Consider the following 22,319-nt stretch of genomic DNA (forward strand, 5'->3'; position numbering starts at 1 on the left):
GTCACTTTTAGGTCTTACGAAGGAACTATTATAGCTTTTAATTAGCTATAATTAACACTCTTTGTAATGAAAACATTTTCTCTCTCATCTGAAGGATATGCTGAATATCTCCCATATGTTCCTTCAGCTCCACTCTGCTGTGCTCCAGGAGCCTGACCTTGATGCTGCGTCAGTGCCCTTGACCTCTGCTTTGAGTTGGGCCTAGCCTAGAGGGGGCCCTGGTAGGAGATCTGAGAGTGGGAGGGCATGTCTTTCCCCTCCAGGTCACTGTTGGTGGTCTGTCCCCCTATTAAAGGCCACAGCTCCTATCAGGTAGCCTCTCTTTTGGGCTACCCACTTCACACCCAGCATCTACTCCACCCCTCGCTTCTTTAGGGACACTGCATGTCGCTTGTAGGTTTATATAAATCCTTACCACACCTTTGTAAAATATCCTCTTTTTTAAATTCTTTTCAAATAATTCAGTGAATGTTCCATCTGTTTCCTGCCTAGACCCTGACTGATAGGCAAGTCTAGCACGAGGGCTGGCCACTCTGGTCCTAGCATGGTCCGTGTGACTGTGAGACTTGGGGCCCTCATAACCTTTACACTTGGCTTCTTCACCAGTCTCAACACTGTCCCCATGGACACTGAACATCAGAAGACGGGGAGCATACCCAGTTCCTATAAAAGCCATCATATGGCAAGAGAAGAGCTCATGGTAAGTTGAAGTGGGCTGACTGCAAACAAGCCAATAAGCGGAAGAAAATTATGTAAAACCCTAGCGAACACAAATTTCTACTGGGACGCTGGACAGCAGTACACAGTGCCGAGCTTGTAACAAGCAGAAATAAGATGGCTTTGTTACTGTTGTTCTTGTGACAAGAAGAGTCTCAGACAGAGACACCACATAGGGACTATACACCCCCACTCTCAGGTCCCCCACCAGGGACCTCCATAGCCTGGACCCAACTCGAAGCAGAAGTCAAGGGCACTGACGCAGCATAGAGTTCAGGCTCCTGGGGCACAAAGTCAGATAAGACTATCCTGAATAGGATCACAGTCGTGGACTGGCCTTTTCAAGTTCACATATAAACAGCTATGAGCTCATAAGCCATCTGTGAGTGGACACATCAGAATGTCTTTGGAAATTTAAGGGATGAGTGAGGGATGGGCCAATGTTCCAGAGCTTCGCCTTTTTTTAGTGAGAGGATGGAATTCAAACACTCAGTGTGCAGATATGGACCCATGCATTTCTTTCTGGGGAGCCAAAGCGTGTATTCTGTCAGGATTGCATTTGAAGACAATTCTGATAGTTGCCAAAGCCCTAGTGAGTCACTCTACCTCTGGGCTGTTGAACCTGTGAAAGGAGTGGATGGGGGATCCCAGGGGGTATCCTTGACCTGAGTAAACCATTTATTTTAGAGTCACAGATTTTAGTTACATGACAGTTCTTCTTGCCCAAGTGTGTGTGTGTGTGTGTGTGTGTGCACATGCATGTGTGTACATGTGGTGGGAATGGTGGTATGTGCAGTTATTGTTGATTTGGGAGAGATGTAAGCTTTGTGAGCCTGAAACTTACAATTTGGGGATCCCACGTTAGGCAAAAGAATGAAAACTTATGAATACAAAATTAAGTCTATAAGTGAGTATTTAATTAGGAAGAGAAAAAAGTCACAAGAAATGTCAAATTTCTAAAGTGACAGTGATACCATAAAATACAGAAGAGTAACAGGCAGTTAATAAACATATGACCTTTAATCAGAAATTCACTATTTACTTTCATGGGTATTGCTACTGCTTCCAGTTATCTGCTCGCTCTGGTTTGGGGTTCTAAGAAAGGGGGTCCCTCACTTTGCCCTCATGTATGGCAAGATGTTTGTGGCAGAGTCTGGAGAGAGGACTTGGCAGGCAGGAGGAAGCCCTGTCAGGATCCTAGGGGCTGTTTTTGTTTGTTTGTTTTGTTGATGGGTGAAGAGGTCTGGTGATGACTGCAGAGGGTGTAGCTGCTTGGCTGTCACGTGACAGCCTTGGCCTGGTGCCTGCTTCCGAATGAACGCGGCAGTCGCTGCGTCACTTTCTCTAGAGGTAGCTCGGCAGCATGCCACCCTACCATCCTTCTCATGGGAGGTTTCTCTTTAAATGCCGCTTTCCTTGTGGCCAAGGGAGGCTTTCATAAGGTTTCCCCTCACCAAGACTGTTGAGTTGTACACGTTTTGTCTGCCTCTGCACACGGGAACAATGAAAGACCTGCTACTAAAACAGGCTTTGAAAACCCGATGAGCAAAGTAGCTTAGGAAGAACATGGAAACCTCTGTAATTAGTTTCCAATGGCTGGGATTCAGGAAGCCCAGGGCAGTGGGGTTCATACCTTAGTAAATCTGTCATTAAGAACAGAACAGAACCCAAGCCCAAACTGGAGAACTTTGGGGTGTTATGGCCTCTAATTGCACTGTCCGCATGGTGGCCACTGGCCACTTTTGGCTACTGAGCGCTTGTTGAAAGAATAATGTTTTGATATATTGGGTTAAATAAGATAATTATTATAATTTATCTTACCTGTTTCCTTTTACTTTTTTAGTGTGGTTACTATGAAAATGTAAGTGACATATGTGGCTCCCATTACATTTCTTTTTTTAAAAACGTATTTTTATTGATTTCAGAGAGGAAGGGAGCAGGAGAGGGAGAGAGAGATAGAAACATCAATGATGAGAGAGACACATTGATTGGTTGCCTCCTGTATATGCCCCAACCAGGGCTGGGGATCGAGCCTGCAACCGGAATTGAACCCAGGACCCTTCAGTCCTCAGGCCTGTGCTCTATCCACTGAGCCAAACCAGCCAGGGCCCATTAGATTTCTATTGACAGTGCTGGTCTCTAATATGCCACTCTGTGTGCCAGAAAGTATATTAATGATGTCTTGCAGGCTTCCTGGAAGTCAAGGGAGAGGCTGTTTTGCTTTTCCACAGAACTGGGCAGGGTTTTTTAATTTGTATTTTTTTAAGTTGAACAAAACTCTGAAACATAATGAATCAGAGCAGCAGGCCATTCTCCTCCTAGTGAGTGGGAGTTAGGATAACGCAGTCCCTTGGGGGATCTCACAAATCAAATAGCAGAACACGTCCTCTGCCTTAGGAAAATATTTCCCCCAAAGGTTATCTCCTAGAACCCTGCTCCTTCTCATCACAATTCAGCAGTTGCCTTGGGTGGCTTTAGCCTCGGGCTTCATCACATCAATGTTTAGAGAGAAATTGTTCTCTCTCCTCCTTCCAACACCAAGCCCTGCTTGGTACACTCGTCCAGGAAAAAATTAGGTAATGGGATTTGAATAGCCTGTTGTTCGTGCTTCCATATTGGTATGTGCATTGACTTGTTCCTTAGGGACAATTTTGGTACCATCAGTGACGTTTGTGAGAATAGCTCATAGTTCAGAATTTATTTATTTCTAAGGGTATCCCACAGAACTTAGACACTCGGTTGAGGACCGTGCTGGCACTGCTGCTACTAATACAATATTGTTTATGTAGCTTAGGTGATAGACTGCACCTGTAAACAAACCACCTAAAGTCTGTCCTAGAGAGAGGGCCTATACCTGAATCGATTCAACTCCCAAGAGGAGTTAAACTTTGCTGTGCTTGCTTGTGAGTAGTTAGTTTTCCTATCTCTGTATTTAGATATGCAACAGATTCTTGATGGTGGATCATCAGATTCTGAGGGTGACATCAGGAAGGAGTGTATTCTTGGACTTGAGAGTCAGGTTTGAAGATTTAAGTTTGACTTGGTATTTGTTACATGAGTCTAGTCCAGGGGTGAGCAAACTTTTTGACTCAAGGGCCACAATGGGTTCTTAAACTGGACTGGAGGGCCGGAACAAAAGCATGGATGGAGTGTTTGTGTGAACTAATATAAATTCAAAGTAAACATCATTACATAAAAGGGTACGGTCTTTTTTTTCAATAGTTTTATTCATTTCAAACGGGCCGGATCTGGCCCGCAGGCCGTAGTTTGCCCACGGCTGGTCTAGTCCTTTATAGTAAGCACTAGAGGCCTGGTGCACAAATTCGTGCACATGTGGGGTTCCTCTGGGTGGCCTGCAGGGATTGGGCCAAAACCCACAGTCCAACACTGCCTGCAGCCCCTACCTGCCACCCCTGCTCATCCCTGCCCCACTGTGCCTGTGGCAGGCTCTCACCCAATCAGTTGCGATCGGGAGAGGCTGGTGCCGCTGCAGCAGTGCTCGCCAGCCATGAGCCCTGTGTCTGGTGCCCTCCTGAGGGGAGTGGCTTGCGGAATCAGGCTGAACTGGTTTTCTGACATCCCCCGAGTGGTCCGGGGTTGCGAGAGGGCACAGGCCAGGCTAAGGAACCCCACCGGTACAAGATTGGGGCCAGGGAGGGACACAGGAAGTTGGCTAGCTGGGGAGGGACCATGGGAGGGCTCCAGGGAGTGTCCGACCCATCTTGCTCAGTCCTGATTGGCCGGACCTCAGCAGCAAGCTAACCTACCGGTCAGAGTGTCTGCCCCATGGTGGTCAGTGCATGTCATAGCGACTGGTCAACCAGTTGACTGGCCCCTGGTGGTCAGTGCACATCATAGCGGGCGGTTGAGCAGCCTTAGCATATCATTAGCATTTACGCTTTGATTGGTTGAATAGTTGACCCGTCACCGGACGACAGGACACTTAGCATATTAGGCTTTTATTATATAGATGATGACTTTCTTGTATTAGATGTTTCAGGGTAAACCTGACCTGTTGGCTATTTGTCTTGGGAAATAACCCAATGAAATGTATTATCAAACAATTTGATTCACAGCCCGTCAGCCCGTCTTTGCACTGCAGTCTTCTGCATGGAAAACAAGATATTTCGTACAATTTCAAACTCTTCATTACGATTTTTCTGTATTGAGGCTTCCTGCATACATTCAATTTATATCTTATAACTTTCGTATTTTCTTGCCCTTTTCTGCTTCAGCGTGGCACTCAGTATTAGAGAGACTGCTTTTGTGTTCGTGCCATCATGGTGCACAGCCTTTCTCATCAAGGTTCTGAGTCCGTTTTGTTGGATGAACGACTTCTTACATTTGCTCTTTCTCCTGTGTTTGCTTACCTCCAGAACATGTCCAGTTCCCTTGTCCTTCATCCTTATTCATCAGGTTCAACCTCTGCAAACAACGTTTTTCAGAACATTCCCTCCCGTTTCCACTATTCGTGGTCTTTCCTTACCCTTCTAATATGCATCCTGCCCACCATTGACCTTTCTCCTCCTGGACCATGGCAAGACCCTCAGGGGTGCCCACATCTGACTTTGGGATGTAGGATGATGTCCAGCAAGTCTGCTTGTTGGATTCGTATCCTAATCTTAATTCTTTGTCAGTAAATTACAGATTAGTAATTGCTTTAAAACACAGCTCAGACTGGTTGGTTCTAGTCAAGTGATTATTCTGCCTGTTGTTTTGTTTTAGATTTTAACAAATTCCTGTGCTCTTGCCTAGAAGGCTTGTGCTTGAGCACAAATACCCATCTATCTAAGATGTGGTACACGAAGTACATTGCTGGCATGCAACAGACCCTTCTCAGCCCCTTCTTTGAGCTGATTCTGCACAGGTTTAGTTGAAGAATTAGACCTGGTGCTCTTGAAGGAGAATGCAAACTTATTTCTACAGCCGCACCATATTGTTTAAGCTACCTCAGTGAACGTGGCAATTTTTGGCACAACTATCCAAGCCTTTGAAAAAGTCCTAAGGGGGGTATACATGAAAGGAATTACAAAGCAGCTTTCCACTTCAGCTGATGAACTATTCATAAGTTTGTCTTTGAGAATCAGAATTCACTGTCATTGGGCCTGGCTCCTTTTGGAATCGACGATCCACTAAATCTTTATCCTTGGAACCAATCTGTGGATTCTCTTTGTAGAAATAGCCTGTAACCAAATGTACTTTCACATTCCCAAGCTTGCCAGAAAAAAAGACACTGGACACTCTACCCTTCCCCCACCCCAAGCCACTCAGGAAGGGAGAGATTGATTTGCCTGGCCCATTTTGTTAACCCTCTCCCCCTTCAGAATAACCAACAGGCTTTTCCTGTGAACACCTTTATCAAAAATGATATGAAAAATGAGCTATAACCAATTAAAGGGGAGCTTAAAACGGGGCTTTAGGAAATCTCCGCCAATATGCAATGCACATCCTAGATTCTAGTTTATTAGCTGGCCAAAGCCGACTTATTCATAATCCCCATTTATGAAAATATTCTCCTGAGAAGCACTATATAATTACCTTTTTAGTTTATGTGGCTTAAGCTCTTGTTACTCCAAGGCACCTCACAGATGTTATGAGTGGTGAGTGGTGTGTGTGTGTGTGTGTGGGAAAGTGAGAGAGAGATTGTTCAAAACACTAAGTAACTGGAAAAGCCAAACCAGAGAAATGCCTAGTAAATTGCAGGTGGCAGGTGGCAGGTGGCAGGTGGCAGCCTGGATTTAGGCATAGGGTCTCACAGGCATACAGTATCCATGTTATTCAAAAGTCAGTCTTTGCTGATCTAACCACACTGATAAGAAGTGGTTTGTTTCATGAGAGCATTTAGTATATTTTTGTGTGTGTCACTTTCTAGGCATGTGAGTAGATACTTTGCATATTATTTCTAAAAAGAGAACCCACCGTTTTTTCCAGGGATAAAGATTTAGTAAGTATAGGAGTCAAGCTCATGCTAGCAAGAAGGCAAGAAGTTGCATGTGAGAAATTGATTCTCCAGTAGGGGGTGGCCCTCGCCCATGGCTGGGAACCTTCTGAGCTCTGTTCAGATGAACAACCTGATAAACTGTTGTAACTGAATAGCTTTTTCTCACAGAACGTATTATAAACTAAGACCAAATTCAAAGAGCATTTTAGAGTGTGCAAGGCATAAAGCACAGACCCGGTGCTGGGGGCAGTGAAGATGGCTAAACCCTGACCTGCTTAGGTGTTTCTCAGGGCAGCCTTGCAGTCCTGAAGAGCCTGGGCTTGAGAGCCAGTTCGTACTGGGCCCCTGGTGCTGCCACTGGAGGTATGGGACCTTAGGGGAAGCTATTTCTTCTTTCTCAGTCTTTGGTTTCTCATCTGCAAAATGGGTACAGTAATACCTACCACTTCTTCCACCATTACTAAAAACATAGACCTGTTAAAAGACACGTACAGAGGTAAGCAATCCTATAAGGTGAATGTGCTATGAATGAGGTTAAACACAAAGGATAAAGTGATGAATTTGGACTGGGATCAGAAGGGACAGCTTTAGGGAAGAAGCGGCCTTTGAGCTGAGTGTTGAAGGTGATAAAATTGCTATGATCAGTGGGTGGAGAGGATGTCTATGAGGGGGATATGAAGCATTCCAGGCTGAAGAAGCATAAATAATTTTTATTTAGTTTATTTCTTTCTAAGATTGTAAAGCTCATAGTATTTCAGTCTCTTCTATGTATCATAACTAGTAAGTTTTATTCAGCATAAATTATATGTAGAATTTTCCTATTGGAGTTTTTGAATGTCTGAATTAGTTCATCTTGGATACTCCCACATTTCACATTTAAAATCAGTAGTGATAGCTGATATAATTTTTATTTTAGAAATCCAACAAATGAATTGTTTAAATATTTTCATTTTTTAGAATGAATGGTCTGAGAACTGCTGAATGCTTAGTAACTAAGGTTGTATTTTCATTGGTGGAGTTGACTTATTCATATGAACACTTCTAGTGATATTGAGTGTTATGCTGTTTTAAAGTGTTTTTATTCTTATATATTGTTCAAAGTATTGTCAAAACAGACCATTGGTTAAAGATTTAAAAAATAAATAATAGAGGTTAAAATACAAGTAAATCATTCTTCTCATTAAAACTTTTTAAATTCTGTAAACTCTTATTCTCAAGTTCAGCTTCACCAGATTCAAACGTTTCACTCATTTAACTAAAATTCTTCTATAACACATTGGAATATCTATGGTATTTCAAAAGCCAATGTATTAGAAAGATAGCATATTAATGATTATATGCAGTTTATCTTTATTATTATTATTATTAGCAATAAAACCTTCCCTCACTTACATTGTGGTATTTAGAGGAAATGCTTAAAAATTGAAGACTGAAATCTTATTTTTTAGCTTCATTCAAAAAGAAATAATAATAATTAGACAATTGAATCTTTAAGCTAAACATACTAAAATTCTAAACATCTGGTCATGTTGCTGTCATACAAAGTTAAAATTCAGTGTATATTTTTTACTCTGCATATGTTTGAATATTTTTACAATAAAAACTTAACAAAGCAGTATAATGAACTTCACATATCCATCACCCAGTTTCAACAATTATCAATACTCTGCCATTCTTGTTTCATCCAAGCTGCCACTCCCTCTATTATTTTTAATACTTATTTTTTAAGGTATAATTGGCATACATTGAAAGGTACAGATCTTGGCCACATAATTTTTACACATAAATACATCTATGCAATATATAGTTCTGTCACAATATTGAACATTTCCACATCCCAGATATTTTCTTGTATCCCTTGTCATTGAACTCCTCTCCCAGCCAGCCACAGTTCTAATTAGATTTGCTTCTTCTAGAACTTTACATGAATGGATTCATACATTATGAACTCTTTTGTGTAAGACTTCTATTGCTTAGCATAAGGTCTGTGTGATTCATCTGTGTTGTTGTATATAGAAGTGATTCGGCCCTTTTCATTGCTGAATAGTAACCCATTATATAGCTATGCCACAATTTTCTTATCCATACCATTGATGGATCTTTGACTTGTTTATAATTTTTTGCTAATATGCATAACACTACTATTGAACATTTATGGAAATGTCTTTTGTGAATTTGTGTTTTTATTTTTCTTGATAAACATCTAGATGAGAAATTGCTAAGTCAAAGGGTAAGGGCATGTTTAACTTTATAATAACACTAGAGGCTCAGTGCACAAAATTTGTACATGGGTGCAGTCCCTAGGCCTGGCCGGTGATGCCAGGTCCCAGCTGACCTCTGGACCCTCGGCAGCACCTGGGCCCCTGCTCCCATCCGCCTTGGCCTGGCGCCGCCCACTCACCTGCTCCACCATCCCACCATGGTTCCACTCTCATTGGGGTCTATCAGGGCTGGCAGCGCCTGCACTGCTGCCCACTGCCAGTGCTGTATCGCCGACAACCACTATGTTCCATGCCACCCCCTGGTGGTCAACACACGTCATAGCGAGCGGTTGAACTCCTGGTCTCCCAGTTGAATGACTGACTGCCCGAGGGGACAATTTGCATATTAGGCTTTTATTATATAGGATGCCCTACCTTTTTACAAAAAAGTTGTACCATGTCATAGTCTCACTAGCAATATATTAGAGTTCTGATTATTTCACACTTTCACCAACATTTCGTATTTTTGTTTGGTAGATGGCATCTTATTGTGATTTAAATGTGCATTTTCTTTCTTTTTTTTAATATATTTTTTATTGATTAAGATATTACATATGTGTCCTTGTCCCCACGTTACCCTCTACCCCCTCCCACTCATGCCCTCACTCCCCCTTTGTCCGTGTCCATTGGTTAGGCCTATATGCTTGCATGTAAGTCCTTTGGTTGATCTTTCCCCCTTACCCCCACCCTCCCCTACCTTCCCTCCAAGGCCCGACAGTCCAATCAATGCCTCTCCATCTCTGGATCAGTCCTTGTTCATCAGTTTATGTTGTTCATTATATTCCACAAATGAGTGAGATCATGTGGTATTTATCCACTCTCCAGTTCCATCCATGCTGTGGCAAATGGTAAGAGTTCCTTTTTCTTCTTCCTCTTCTTAAAGAATACCTTTCAGCATTTCATATAATGCTGGTTTGGTGGTGATGAACTCCTTTAGCTTTTTCTTATCTGTGAAGCTCTTTATCTGACCTTCTATTCTGAATGATAGCTTTGCTGGATAAAGTAATCTTGGTTGCAGGTTCTTGCTATTCATCACTTTGAATATTTCTTGCCACTCTCTTCTGGCCTGCATGGTTTCTGTTGAGAAATCAGCTGACAGTCGTATGGGTACTCCCTTGTAGGTAACTGACTGTCTTTCTCTTGCTGCTTTTAAGATTCTCCCTTTATCTTTTGCCTTTGGCATTTTAATTATGATGTGTCTTGGTGTGGTCCTCTTTGGATTCCTTTTGTTTGGGGTTCTCTGCGCTTCCTGGACTTGTAAGTCTATTTCTTTCACCAGGTAGGGGAAGTTTTCTGTCATTATTTCTTCAAATAGGTTTTCAATATCTTGCCCTCTCTCTTCTTCTGGTACCCCTATAATCTGATGTTGGTACGCTTGAAGTTGTCCCAGAGGCTCCTTACACTATCTTCATATTTTTGGAATCTCTTTTCTTTTTTCTTTTTCGGTTGGGTATTTTTTGTTTCTTTGTATTTCAAATCTTTGACTTGATTCTTGGGATCCTCTTGTCTGCTGTTGGATCTCTGTAAATTATTCTTTATTTCAGTCAGTGTATGCTTAATTTCTAGTTGGTCCTTTTTCATGTCCTCCAGGGTCTCACTATACTTATTGAGGGACTCACTAAATTTATCGGTGGTTTCCATAAAATTCTTGAAAAACCTTATAAACGTGGCCTTGAACTCTATATCCAGTCATTTGCTTTCCTCCATTTCTGCCATTTGTGACCTGTTTCTTTGTCTCCGCATTTTGGCTGCTTCCCTCTGCACTTTACTTCCGCAGCTTCTCTGGCTCTCAGTGTGCTTTTCTTTCCTTCTAGTTGTAGAATTTACACTCAGCCAGCCTTCCTGTAGTTCTGGATGATGTCCGTTTTGTGTTCGCTGCCGGGGAGTCCCCGCAGCGGAGCCAGCTGGATGCATCCTTCGTTGCTACCACCGCCGCCCCCGTGCATTTTCTTAATGGTTCATTATTTGAGAACTTTTTCATGTGCTTAGTGGCCATGTGTATATTTTACTTTGTTAAGTGATTGCATCTGTAGGAAAGGAATTGCCATTCTGTGCACTGGATCTGTCTTGTTAGAAGAGAATGCTCAAGTATTGTCAAGCATCTTCATGAAAGGACACTTTAAAAATTTTTTTTTGTTCAAAATTATGTTACTTTTAGTTTGTTTCAGATTTGCACTATGGTTTTCTTACACAGATTTTTAAATTTACATGAAACTTTTCATTCCAGTTCATTTTTTTTTTGGCTAAGCCAAATGAATGTGTTAATAACATCACTAAGGTCTTCCATACTCCTAGTCATACTAACTTGTCGAATGAAATCTACTTCCTGAATATGTTTTCATTGAGCCCTCTGACAATGCTCTAAGTAGGACTCACTGGTTCTTGGATCTGTTACATAGCTGTCATTGTGGGATTCTAGTCCTCCACTCCCCCCCCCCACCTCCATTTTATTCTTAAACTAATTCTATATTTTCTTGGCATCTACAGCTTTATGTTTGATGATTAATTTTTCCTTCTGTCTGAGTTAGTCTTTAAATAATGTTTTGTTTTGTTTGTTTCAGGAAGGGTGCTTGCGAGGTCAATGGGATCTTGCCAGTCTGCAAATGTCTCGTTTTGCCCACAGGCTTCATTGACCTGGTATAGACATCCAGTGTTTTCCTTAAAACTTGGGAGGCGTTGTTTCCCTGTGTCCTGACATCACAGTAGCTGCCAAGTCTGACGCAGCTTGAGTTCTTGGCGTCCTGAATTGGTCTCTGATCCTTTGGAGGTCTCTGTATCTTCAGGGCTGTGGCATCCCACCAGGACATGCCTGGCTGTTTGTCTTTTTTCCTTCAGTCTATTCAGCACCTAGCTTGCCCTTTCAATATGAAAACCTATGTCCTTCTTCAGATCTGGGCATTTACTTTTATTCTCTTCTCCCCCTTGCTGTCTCTGTTTCTCCATCTCTCTTAATTCTTCTTTCATATTTTCTCTCTTTTTTTATTTTGTTCTACCTTCTTGAAGATCTCCTTGACATTTTCTTCTTAGCCTACTTATTAAATTTCTTTTCTTTCTAAAATCATTTGTAATTTCCCCAAACTCTCTTTTTCTCTTATTGCTTCTTTAATGTTTCCCCATTTTTATTTCATGGATACAGTGTGTCCTCAAATACCTTAGAGAATATGAACCGAATTTGCATTTTTAGTTAGATCTTTTTCTGTTGACTGAATTATCTGTTTTCTCTAGAATCATAGGCTTGTATTTTCATCTTGGTCCCACTTTGTGCTGTTTGTTTTCCTTAAATGTCTAGTGATTCATAGTATTTTTTCATATGTGTTAATGAATTAATAGAGGGATGAATAAGGAGATTTCTATTTAAGGGATTAATTTTCCCTTCTGTTTCTTTGCTGGTTTTGTGCTGCATGTGCAGGAGGTCTCTAAGATACAGTCATCAATATGTTTAATAATATGTTGATTCAAGCAATTTTTACCTTAAAGCACTTCCTGTATACCAAAGAAATGGCAAAGTGATCTTTTAAAACCCCAGGAAAAATTATGGAATTTTCTATTCATATGAAAAGGTTTTGAGAACTAAGTTTAAAATTGATGAATAGCCCAGCCAGTGCGGCTCAGCGGTTGAGCATTGACCTATAAACCAGGAAGTCACAGTTTGATTCCTGGTCAGGGCACATGTCCGTGTTACTGGCTTGATCTCCAGGAGGGGGCGTGCAGGAGGCAGCAGATAGATGATTCTCTCTCATTATTGATGTTTCTATCTCTTCCTCTCTCTGAACTCAATAAAAACATTTATTTAATTGATGATGTAAAGAATAGCTAAGTTACTAAATTGAAAATTAGGGCAATCCAAATTAACAAGGTTTATTAGACTGAAGGATGTGCTTAGGTTTTCTCTTTAGTGGTAAATGTTGCTCGCTCTTTGGTCTTGTTCTGCTCCAATTGGGTTAGACGCCCATGAGCCCAGAATGTCTCATTCGCCATCAGAGGTCGTTTGCACACACCCTATGTGAAGCAAGCACAGTCCGACACGTTCGCCCTGTGCGGGTTCCCCTTCCCGCTCGCTGACATTTGCTGGTGCTGCGGCCCGGGGCTGAGTGGGGCGGCCAGGCTGGCTTGCCTCCTGGCTGGCCTGCTGGGACAGCTGTCTGGGGCCAGTGCCAGCTCCCAGGACCCATCACCTCACAGTTCAGGAGCATTGGCCCAGACACGAGAGGCCTGGGGGCTGCCAGATTCCAGCTGTCGTTCCAGTTCGTACTTTTTAGTAGCTGTGCATATCTGACTCAGAGGGTTTTGTAAGTGCCACTTAAATGTTTTAAAAATCCACCTCCAAGTGACCTTAATAAGCTCGTGATGAGTGGGGGCGGGGCAGAAGCTAGGCTGTGTGGGTGTCCAGTGAGGCCAAGAATTGTTTCTCTCTGACCCCATCAACCAGGAAAGGGAAAGTCTGACCTGGAACTCTGTGCTCTCCCTCCCCCTCCAGCATGTTCCGAGTCTTGGGTCCAAGAGATTCAGATTATTGTGAATTCTTGTTCTTACTGAACCCAGACTGGGTGAGGAGGCCTCAGCATAGCCCTAGGACTTGGTGATTGTGGATAAAAAGACCCACCAGTATCTATTATGGACTGAATTATGTCCTCCCAAAATTCATATGTTGAAGCCCTACCCACCTAGGACCTCAGAACATGACTGTATTTGGAGATAGGGCCTTAAAAGAAGTAATTGAGTTAAAATGGGGTTATTAGGGTAGGCCCTAATCTAATCTGACTGTGTCCTCATAAGAAGAGAATAATTGGACATGGAGGAAGAGAGAGAGATACCAGGCACCTGTGCAGACAGAGGGATGACCATGTGAGGACACAGGAGAAGGTGGCCGTCTGCAAGCCACGGAGAGAGACCTCAGAAACCCAACCTGCTGGCACCTTGATGTGGGACTTCCAGCCTCCAGAGCTGTGAGAAAATACTAGTACGTTTCTGTTGTTGAAGCCGCCCACTCTGTGGTGTTTTGTCATAGCAGCCCCGGAAAATAAACACAGAATCTTTAGACAACCAATTCTGACTCTTCCCCTGCTGCCCTCGGGGACAGAGGAGGGAGGCACGCCCTGGGCCTGGGCGAGGAGCCCTGATCCTGGATTCCAAAACCTGTCTTTGACTTCACTGGTGCTAGCAGGGCAAGATTTTGAGTAATCCGGCCCAGTTCTCAGCAAATTGACATCAAAGTTGGGTAGAGATCTAGTGAAGGAAACCAGAGAGACTGTAACTCGGAGAATTTCACAGGTGTGTGAGGAGAATGTTGTGTGGGATGGTAGCTGAGATATGCTGATAAGCACCAGTTGTCACGAGTGAAGGCAACAAAAATCTGGAAGTTCTGGTTTGCCAAAGAGCCTGGCACCCCAATAAGCTGTTGACTTCCCAGGCTGAAATTTGAAGCCCTTTTATCTGCACCCTGTCTCTTCAATGTTATTATGTTGTTGAAAGGAGTTTTTAGGGGTGAAATAGGCAGGGTTAGGAAATTTTAGGAAAGAAGGGGTCCATGGAAAAAGCACAGGGGTACAGAAATGCAAAGGGTGCATTTCCATAGAATAAGGGAGCTGGGGTAGCAGAAGGTACATTTCCATAGAATAAGGGAGCTGGGAGCTGCAGAAAATATACATTTACAAAATAAAGAAAAGGAAACCCCTCATTCAGAGAGGGAAGAGGAGAGCCCAAAGGGAATAGGAAAACAATAAGGGAGAAGGAGGGAACCTCACGTACCTCACAGAGGTTTGAGCTCCGAAGTTGCCATAGTGACCAAATCAGAGGGGATAGTGACCAATCAGAGGGGACATCAAGGCACAAAGATCTGCAGCCTTTATAAACGGTAGAGAAAAGGGACTCAGGGTGACTCCTTTTCCCTCCCCACATGGGAGCCTGTCCCTGTTTCTCAATAAATTTCCACCTTTTACTATGCCACCCTTTGTCCGTGGTTCCATTCTTCAACTCCACTGAACAAGAGCCCGGAACCATCCTGCACAGGGGAACTCCACGAGTTCCAGTCTGGTTTCCCGTATCATTATCATCGGCAATGTCATTGGAACACAAGTTCAAGGGAGATGGCAAATCCGTATTTGACCTTTTTCCTGTGTCTTTCTAGGTGGGATCTAGGTTCCTCTTCCTTATTGAATAGGACCTTTTAAGAAACTTAGTTTTCCTCTTTCCCAATGGAATCGTTTTTCTTATGGAATTCAATTTGCTTGACATTTCTGTCTCTTCTGCTTAGTTTAATAAAAGATGAGGGCAGGGCCCTGTGCGTGTTTTGTTACTGATAGCTGCTCTTCTCCCTCTCAGCCTTGTCATAAATTGCATTAGGGCAGGCCCCGTGTCCTATTCTGTCATCACAAAGCAGACCTAGGCCGGGCCTGTCAACAGAATATGTCGTAGGACGTGCTGTGTGCCTGAGAGCGTGCGGCATCTATGTTATTGGGGCATGGTACCATCCCTGGGATCACACCCCAGACAGAGCCGGGCGCACTGGCCTATCACGCATCCAAATAGCAGACCCAAATGTTGGCAGGCAGAATTGTCCTCCTCAGACTGCTGTGTGGCCTTTAAACTAAGCCAAAGAGACAGAAACTTCAAGCAAATTGAATTCCATAAGAGAAATGATTCCATTGGGAAAGAGGAAAATTGAATTTCTTAAACGGTCCCATTCAATAAGGAAAGAAAGAAGAACCTATACCTAACTTGATATTCCCTAAACTCCTCTGGCTTTAAGATTTCTCCTCTTTGGTGCTGTGAAATAAATGATCTCTAACATCCCTTCTTGCTCTCTCCTTCCCTAGAGCAATGTTTTCCAAACTCCGCTTTGTGGGAAGTTAATATTTGTGCTGGGGTCGGGGGCTTGCTGGTCAAATAAATTTGGAAAGTGCTTCTGACCTTATCCTTTTAATGTTACAGGGCACACATGCATAGTCATGTCTCTGAGAAGACCACAGATAAGAAACCTGTTTAATGGTGTTTAACCAAGCATTTCTCAAGTACAGGTGCCTATGCAATTTGCAGCATTTTTTATGTGTTAAGTGTTCTGGCTGACAGTTGCTTTCCTGGGCAGGATTCTGGGGTGCATGGTGGTGTAAAGACTTCTCCAGGTTCCTAAGATGACTGAGTTGCCTCAGGTGAAGGACACAGAGCACTATCTCTGATTTGCAAAGGTCATTGGAGGGGTATCATTGCCATTTGATTAGGAAATAGTTGTCCATTTTAAACCGTGTTTAAGCAGTTGGTTTCTGGAATCTAATAAATTGCCAATCTAATTATCTCTGGCTCAACCAATAAGTCAAATTTGGGGGACCATGACTAGGAAGGAACTCCTTTATTGGCTAACTGTTCAAAAAGTCACTTTCAATATCGGATTGCCCCTCTCACCGCCCCCCACGCTCCACCCCCAACCTTCCCTCACGGGCCGCCCTGCCTTGGAAGAAGCCAGGAACTGGTGCAAGTTGCTTTTAAACTAGAATTCTGTATTAGCCCCAGAAAATAGCTACAGCATTACGTGTGGTTTCTTCTTCCCCCTTTCATTTCAAATCAGGTCTGAATGATAATCTGAGACTGCAAGGGAGTAGGAAAAACTGGCGTCCATTACATCCAGAATGAAGGCTCAGGGGATTAAAAAAACACACGCAACTATAAAGACTTCCATTCCGTCCTTATGGTAAGAAGCCCGAGACATGAACAAAAAACGCTAGGGCTAAGGCAGGGACTCACTGTCAGGAGAATGCTAAGCATTAGGCGCAATCAGGGGATTTCAATAAATGCAATGGGCCTTTGGCAGCCGCCAGCCTGTGACAGCTCTGCAATGCCAAGCATGTTATCAATGAGTCCTCCAGTCGTGCGCCTTCATCTGGCGCCTGGCGCTGGGGCCAAGTCAGGAGGACCTTATCAGGGGCAGAAACTTCCAGGCAGTGGCCTGGCCTGGAGGGGGGAGGCGGAGAGCCATGAGTCTGGCTCTCCCCAGAGCCATTTCAAAATAAAACAACAAAAATACCACCCAGAGAGGAAGAGAGGAAGCTGGGAAAGTTCCGTTGCTCAAACTGTGTATCTAAACAATGCGACTGCATAGTCTGTCAATGGGGAGACTGTGGGAGCTGGGATTTATGCCTTTATTGCAGGAATGAAATGATCGCACTTAAAACAATGATGCCAGTTTCCGTCTACCTCTTAGCCAACACCAGTCTCTGATGCTGGAAATATTTTATCCGAAGTGTCTTCTCCCATTTAAACTGTGTCTTTACAGCATTTCCAGTTTGCAAAAGCTCCGGTGTTCAAAAATAACCGGGAGAAACACTGGACTGTGGGTGGCGGGTAATCCAACCCTGCGTCGGGCATTACTGGCCAGGGGAAAAATGCCTCTTTCCTGAGCCTTTCCGGATGAGGTCATTGTTTTCAGGCAGCCTGGGTCTCGTGTAAAGGACTCAGTGCCCAGGCCTTGTCTCACACCAGCATTTTGTCCTGGAACAACATCTGAAGCCACGATGGACAGTCAGGGTGGGAGGAAAAGGCAACTCCCTGTTCACAGCATTTTTGTTAAATCCCAGTATTAAAAACAATAATAAAAAGCCCATCTGGTGGGATGGTAATTCTATTAAATGAAAAGAGGAGGCAGGAGGCATGGGGACACCCACCCTTTTCTTTCTTTGTCTCGTGTGTTTGCATTATTGTGGGATGACAGTGACCAAAGTCTGGGTCCCCGATGGTGCAGAGTGGAGGAGAATCCGGGGTGCATGCAGGATGTGTTGTGATAGCGGCCTCCAGGCCGGACAGTTTCTTACAGGTGTGTCAGCAGCCGCCGTGGTCTTTAGAATCGGGAAGAGACGGAGGCGGGAGACAATAAGGGTTTGTGGGTTCCGTACATGAGGAAGGAGCTAGCATCATGCAGGAAACTCCTCATTCTTCCTGAGCTAGATTGTGGCACACCCTCTGGTGGCACACCCCTCGCTGGAGCCCAAGTCAGCCCACAAACTCCTGGGAGGCAAGCCAGGGCCCCACCAAGCCTCTCCCTTGAGGAGTGGACGCCGTCCTTCCGTGCGCCAGCCCCTAGTGAGGATCCCTGAGGTCCCAGGTCTGTGCACGCCCATGCCCGGGGAGCCGGCTCAGCTCATGGATCCCGAGCCTGCTGTCGGGGACGACCAAGGTTTGACGGTCCATTTTGTAAACTCGCATATGTACTGTCTGACATAGACCAGATGGGGAGGGATGCAGGGTCTTGTCTATTGGTGAAGATGATTCTTTGCTTATTATAATATGTTAACACTCTGATCTATGAATGTGCACGATACATATGTGTATAAAATGCATATCTTATATATCAACATATTTACAGATATCATGAATATAATGGGAATTTAAAATTGACACAGCTGTTTTATAGCAGGAGTTGGGCTATGCTAGTTACATGTAGGCGGCTTGGTCTGTTGGAGCACTTTAAAAAGAGCCTTCAGTGGCTGTGGGGAAACCCCTCTGATTCTATTTCTGCTCACCTGCTCTTTTTCTTCCTTCCCTCATTCCCAGGACAGTACCTGTGTTAACACAGCTTTGCAATGAAATCTTTCATCCCCCTGTGGATGGAGTTTGTCTCCTTGGGTGGGGCACACTGGGTGCTTTGTTTGAACTTGGATGCTGCCCCCGGAAGGCTTCCCCTACAGTTGTCTTTGACAGGCAAGTTCATTCTCTGTTGAGGCTGGCTGGCTGCAGGCATGGCCCAGCGCCTCCTGCGCAGATCCCCAGGGCCCGCAGACAACACCGGGGCCTCAGAGGCAGCCCAATGCGATCTTGCTGGCTGTTTCCATCAAAACCAGCAGACTGTGTCAATTTGCGCTGTTTCTTTTGATGCTAGGCCCCTTGAGATAAGAGATTGTAACTTATTTTGGTTTCTGCAAAGTAAGCCGGTGGGTAATTCCACGTAAGGCAGACAGGCTTTGTGCCCTCCCGCCTTCACTTCCGAGTGCCTACTCGTCTCGGTTCGCCAGGACGGAGCCCAGCTCTGCCTTCCCACCCGGGACTGGTAGGGCTGGAGCCCGAGTACGCTGCATGGCACATGCACACACTTGTTGAGAGGCACAGGAGCTGGGGGTTGGCACACTCCACAGCTGATGAATAATTCATGGTGACTTCTTGTGCCATAAAAGTTTCTCCTGAAAATGGACGTTATTTTAAAAGAGGATGGGGATTGAAAAATCTGGAAATGTGCTTTTGTATTTATTGATCTGCCTCCGTCATGTACTGGGAAGACAAAAGTTGACAAACATCAGAATCATAAAATTGAAAGCTGACAGTAGGCCCTGTGTAGGCAGGGAGCCAAGAACTCTGCCCCGACTTCTCCCTCCCTGTCCTTTCCAGGTGTAACCTCACCTGATATTTACAAAAGGCCTCTGGGTTCCTGGACACTCTCCTGGCTCTCCTGGGAGATAGAATCTGAATTGTAATGGAGCCTGGTGTGTGTTAATTAGCAGCAATGTATTACTGGTAGTTTGAGTTTGGAAACTGTTGATTCAAGGGCTTTTTCTAGCCGAAGGGGTCTTAGAGATAAAATTAGAATATCTAATGATGTCCGTATGTCTATTTGAATAAATTTGAAACCCTCTGTTTTCCTTGCACTGTAAAAAGAATGGGTTTTAGTTTTCATTTCCAGGAAAGATAGGACAGGTTTTGGAAAATCCTACATGGCAGAGAGATTATAAGTAAGCAGAGTAAGTCATACATCTATCTATATCTATATCTATCTCTATGTCTATATCTATATCTATATCTATCTATATCTATATCTATATCTATATCTATATCTATCTATATCTATATCTATATCTATATCTATCTATCCATCTATGCATCTATACACCTATACACCTTTATCTACATCTATATCTACATCTATATCATCTATATCAATCTATGTCTATAAAGAGAGAGATCAAAGTAGAAAAACAAGAAATGTGATTTCTTTTCTCGGCTTTTTACTATCCCCTGTTCCACTCCATGGCATATAATCAAGGTATTTGAAACCTTGCCATTGCTGCCAGCTGGCACGTACGGGAAGTGCGTCCCTGGAACACTCCACAGTTGACTTGAGTCTTGGTCGTAATGCAATTGGAAGTTGGCACATCGTCCAGGCGCACCTTATGTTTGAAACATACGGGGTTTAAACAATACTCTGCATTGTTTTAAAAGTTCTCTCCATAGGGAATATTAACAAAGCACTTTAATTACTTTTTTTTAAATAGATGGATATCTTGAAAGGGTATATAATGAATAAGTTTGCCGTGCTCAAATTTTGTCCCTTATTCTCGTGACTGCGTCCCCGATGCTTTAAAGCAACAACGTTTTCACCGGCTAGCCCATCCCTCTTTAACGAGAGCCCGTCCTCCAGTCCCTCTCCTGCCACGCCTTGAAGGCATGAGCTGGTTAGTTAGATGGCTGTTGGTGTCAGACTTAGACTCAGAGATCCACTAACCTTCTCCAAAGGATATGCTTAGAGCGAGTCTTTACATGCAATTCATTAAGGCATATGAGATACCAGCCTTCTATTGTATATTAAAATCTAACTGCTGACATGTACTCCTCCATCACTGACTTAGTTTAAAGGTTGGAGTGGTAGGTAGGGAATTCATTCAGAATATGGGAATTTAACAAAACTTGTCTCTAAAGGCCATTCATTCATTTCTAAAAGGGGGGAGGGGAAACGCAATGTGCTGATGCGCACCTTTTAGGTTTCATGTGAGAGAGTGGAAGGCTGGACAGGTTTTTCTGCTGTAACAGCAGTTACAGTGCCACTGCAAATGAGCTCTGCCAAGGTCGGTGACCAGTGGGTCAATCAGAGCAGAGCAGGGCAGGAACTTGTCTGAGGACCACTGAGCATCGGGTTTGGATAAAACAGTGAACAACCGAACAGGCCTTGTTTGGCCCGTGGTTGAGCGTTGACCTATGAACCAGGAGGTCATGGTTCGATTCCCAGTCAGGGCACATGCCTGGGTTGCAGGCTCGATCCCCAGTAGGAGGTGTGCAGGAGGCAGCCTATCAGTGATTCTTTTTCATCCTTGATGTTTCCATGCCTCCTCCCTCTCCCTTCCTCTCTGAAATAAATAAAAATATATTTTTAAGAAAAGAACAGGCCTTGAGAGTGCCTGTCGAGGCTCCCTCCCCCACAGCCAACATTCACAGGGTCCCCACACCAGGCTTCCTTGACGATCTTAAGGGAACAGAAACTCCCCAGGCCCAGAATTACTCCCCTTTATGATGGTTGGGAACCATATCTCGTGCTGACCTGTAAATTGATGTGGTTTAGAGTTAGAAGATGAAGAGGATACACACTGCTTTTGGAAAAATGTCACCCTGAGCATCGTACTGTTTGATGGGAGGCACTATCAAATAGGTAGAACTATAATTGTTACTATAAGGGGATATATTTTCCCCTTATATGATGGGGTGGAACTATTTGATAAAAAGCACACCCCATTGACTATTTTTAAATGGTTTATTCTCCCTATTTTTTCATATATAAGATGTTTCTGGCTACACGAATACTGAAGTTGCAGGTTCCTGACTTTAATTACCCATTTTACTTTTGGGCTGTTGGCCTCACCCATGTCTTTATTATTATTATTCATTATTACTATTATTATTATTACTTTAAAGGCACTCTCATGGCAGTAGTCTGCCTCTAATTGGTAGCTTCATCAGGGAGGGTGCCCTGATGTGTCATGGAGCCCTCCTTGGACTTGGCATTGGAGCCGCTGGTTAACATTCTGCCTGTTGTTAATTTACGAAGCACCTTTCAGCAGGTGGCAGGCATTGAGCTAGGTGCTGTTCAGAATACATCTCCGTCATTTAGAATCTATAACCTTGGAAGGATCCCTGGCATGTATGTGCCAAAGATGTGCTGGGCAACTCACCAACATGAGAAATTAGAAAGGACCTGGGCAGGGTGAAAAGCGCAAGGCTGGGCACACAAGATGGAAGAGGCTGTGACCACCTAAGCAGGTTGGGATGCCGGCGGGGCGGGGGAGAGACCTGGGGCTCCTTGGGATATAGATGACCCCACCGGCTTCATGGGGCACACTCTGACCACAGGCCACTTTGTACCATGTCTCCATCATGAGGGCCGGAGGTCTCTGGTCCTCAGGACCCCTCTCTGCCCCTCCTCACTGCCAGAGCCACAGGGATTGGGGATGTATTTTCCCCTTGCTAAAATGACTACTCTGGTGAATTTCAAAGTTATCTTCTTCTAATATATCTCTATATAAAAGCCTAATATGCAAATTGTCCCCTTGGGAGTTCAGCCAGGAGACCAGGAGTTCGGTTGCTCGCTATGACGTGCGCTGACCACCAGGGGGTGGTGCGGAACGGAGGAAGGCCCCGGCCGACAGTTGCAAGGC

The 22,319-nt window shown here is 44.0% G+C and overlaps 1 protein-coding gene across 18 annotated transcripts in view; it reads left to right on the forward strand.

The window, feature by feature from the left end:
- Nucleotides 1–22,319, forward strand: part of ABLIM1 (actin binding LIM protein 1) — a 247,649-nt gene that overhangs the window by 49,634 nt on the left and 175,696 nt on the right. For 9 of the 18 annotated variants that reach the window (XM_036335879.1, XM_036335885.1, XM_036335886.1 and 6 more), the window contains exon 1: nucleotides 17,935–18,082. The exons of 1 other annotated variant lie outside the window; for it this stretch is intronic. In XM_036335879.1, coding sequence (XP_036191772.1) covers nucleotides 18,025–18,082 — 58 coding nt within the window. In that variant the 5' untranslated portion in view covers nucleotides 17,935–18,024. Of the gene's footprint in view, nucleotides 1–17,932; nucleotides 18,083–22,319 lie in introns of those variants that run through there. 8 more of the 18 variants (XM_036335880.1, XM_036335887.1, XM_036335888.1 and 5 more) reach the window with 3 other exon arrangements.

This window comes from Myotis myotis, unplaced genomic scaffold (assembly GCF_014108235.1).
Source record: "Myotis myotis isolate mMyoMyo1 unplaced genomic scaffold, mMyoMyo1.p scaffold_m19_p_15, whole genome shotgun sequence".
In the NCBI taxonomy this organism is placed as follows: Eukaryota; Metazoa; Chordata; class Mammalia; order Chiroptera; family Vespertilionidae; genus Myotis; species Myotis myotis.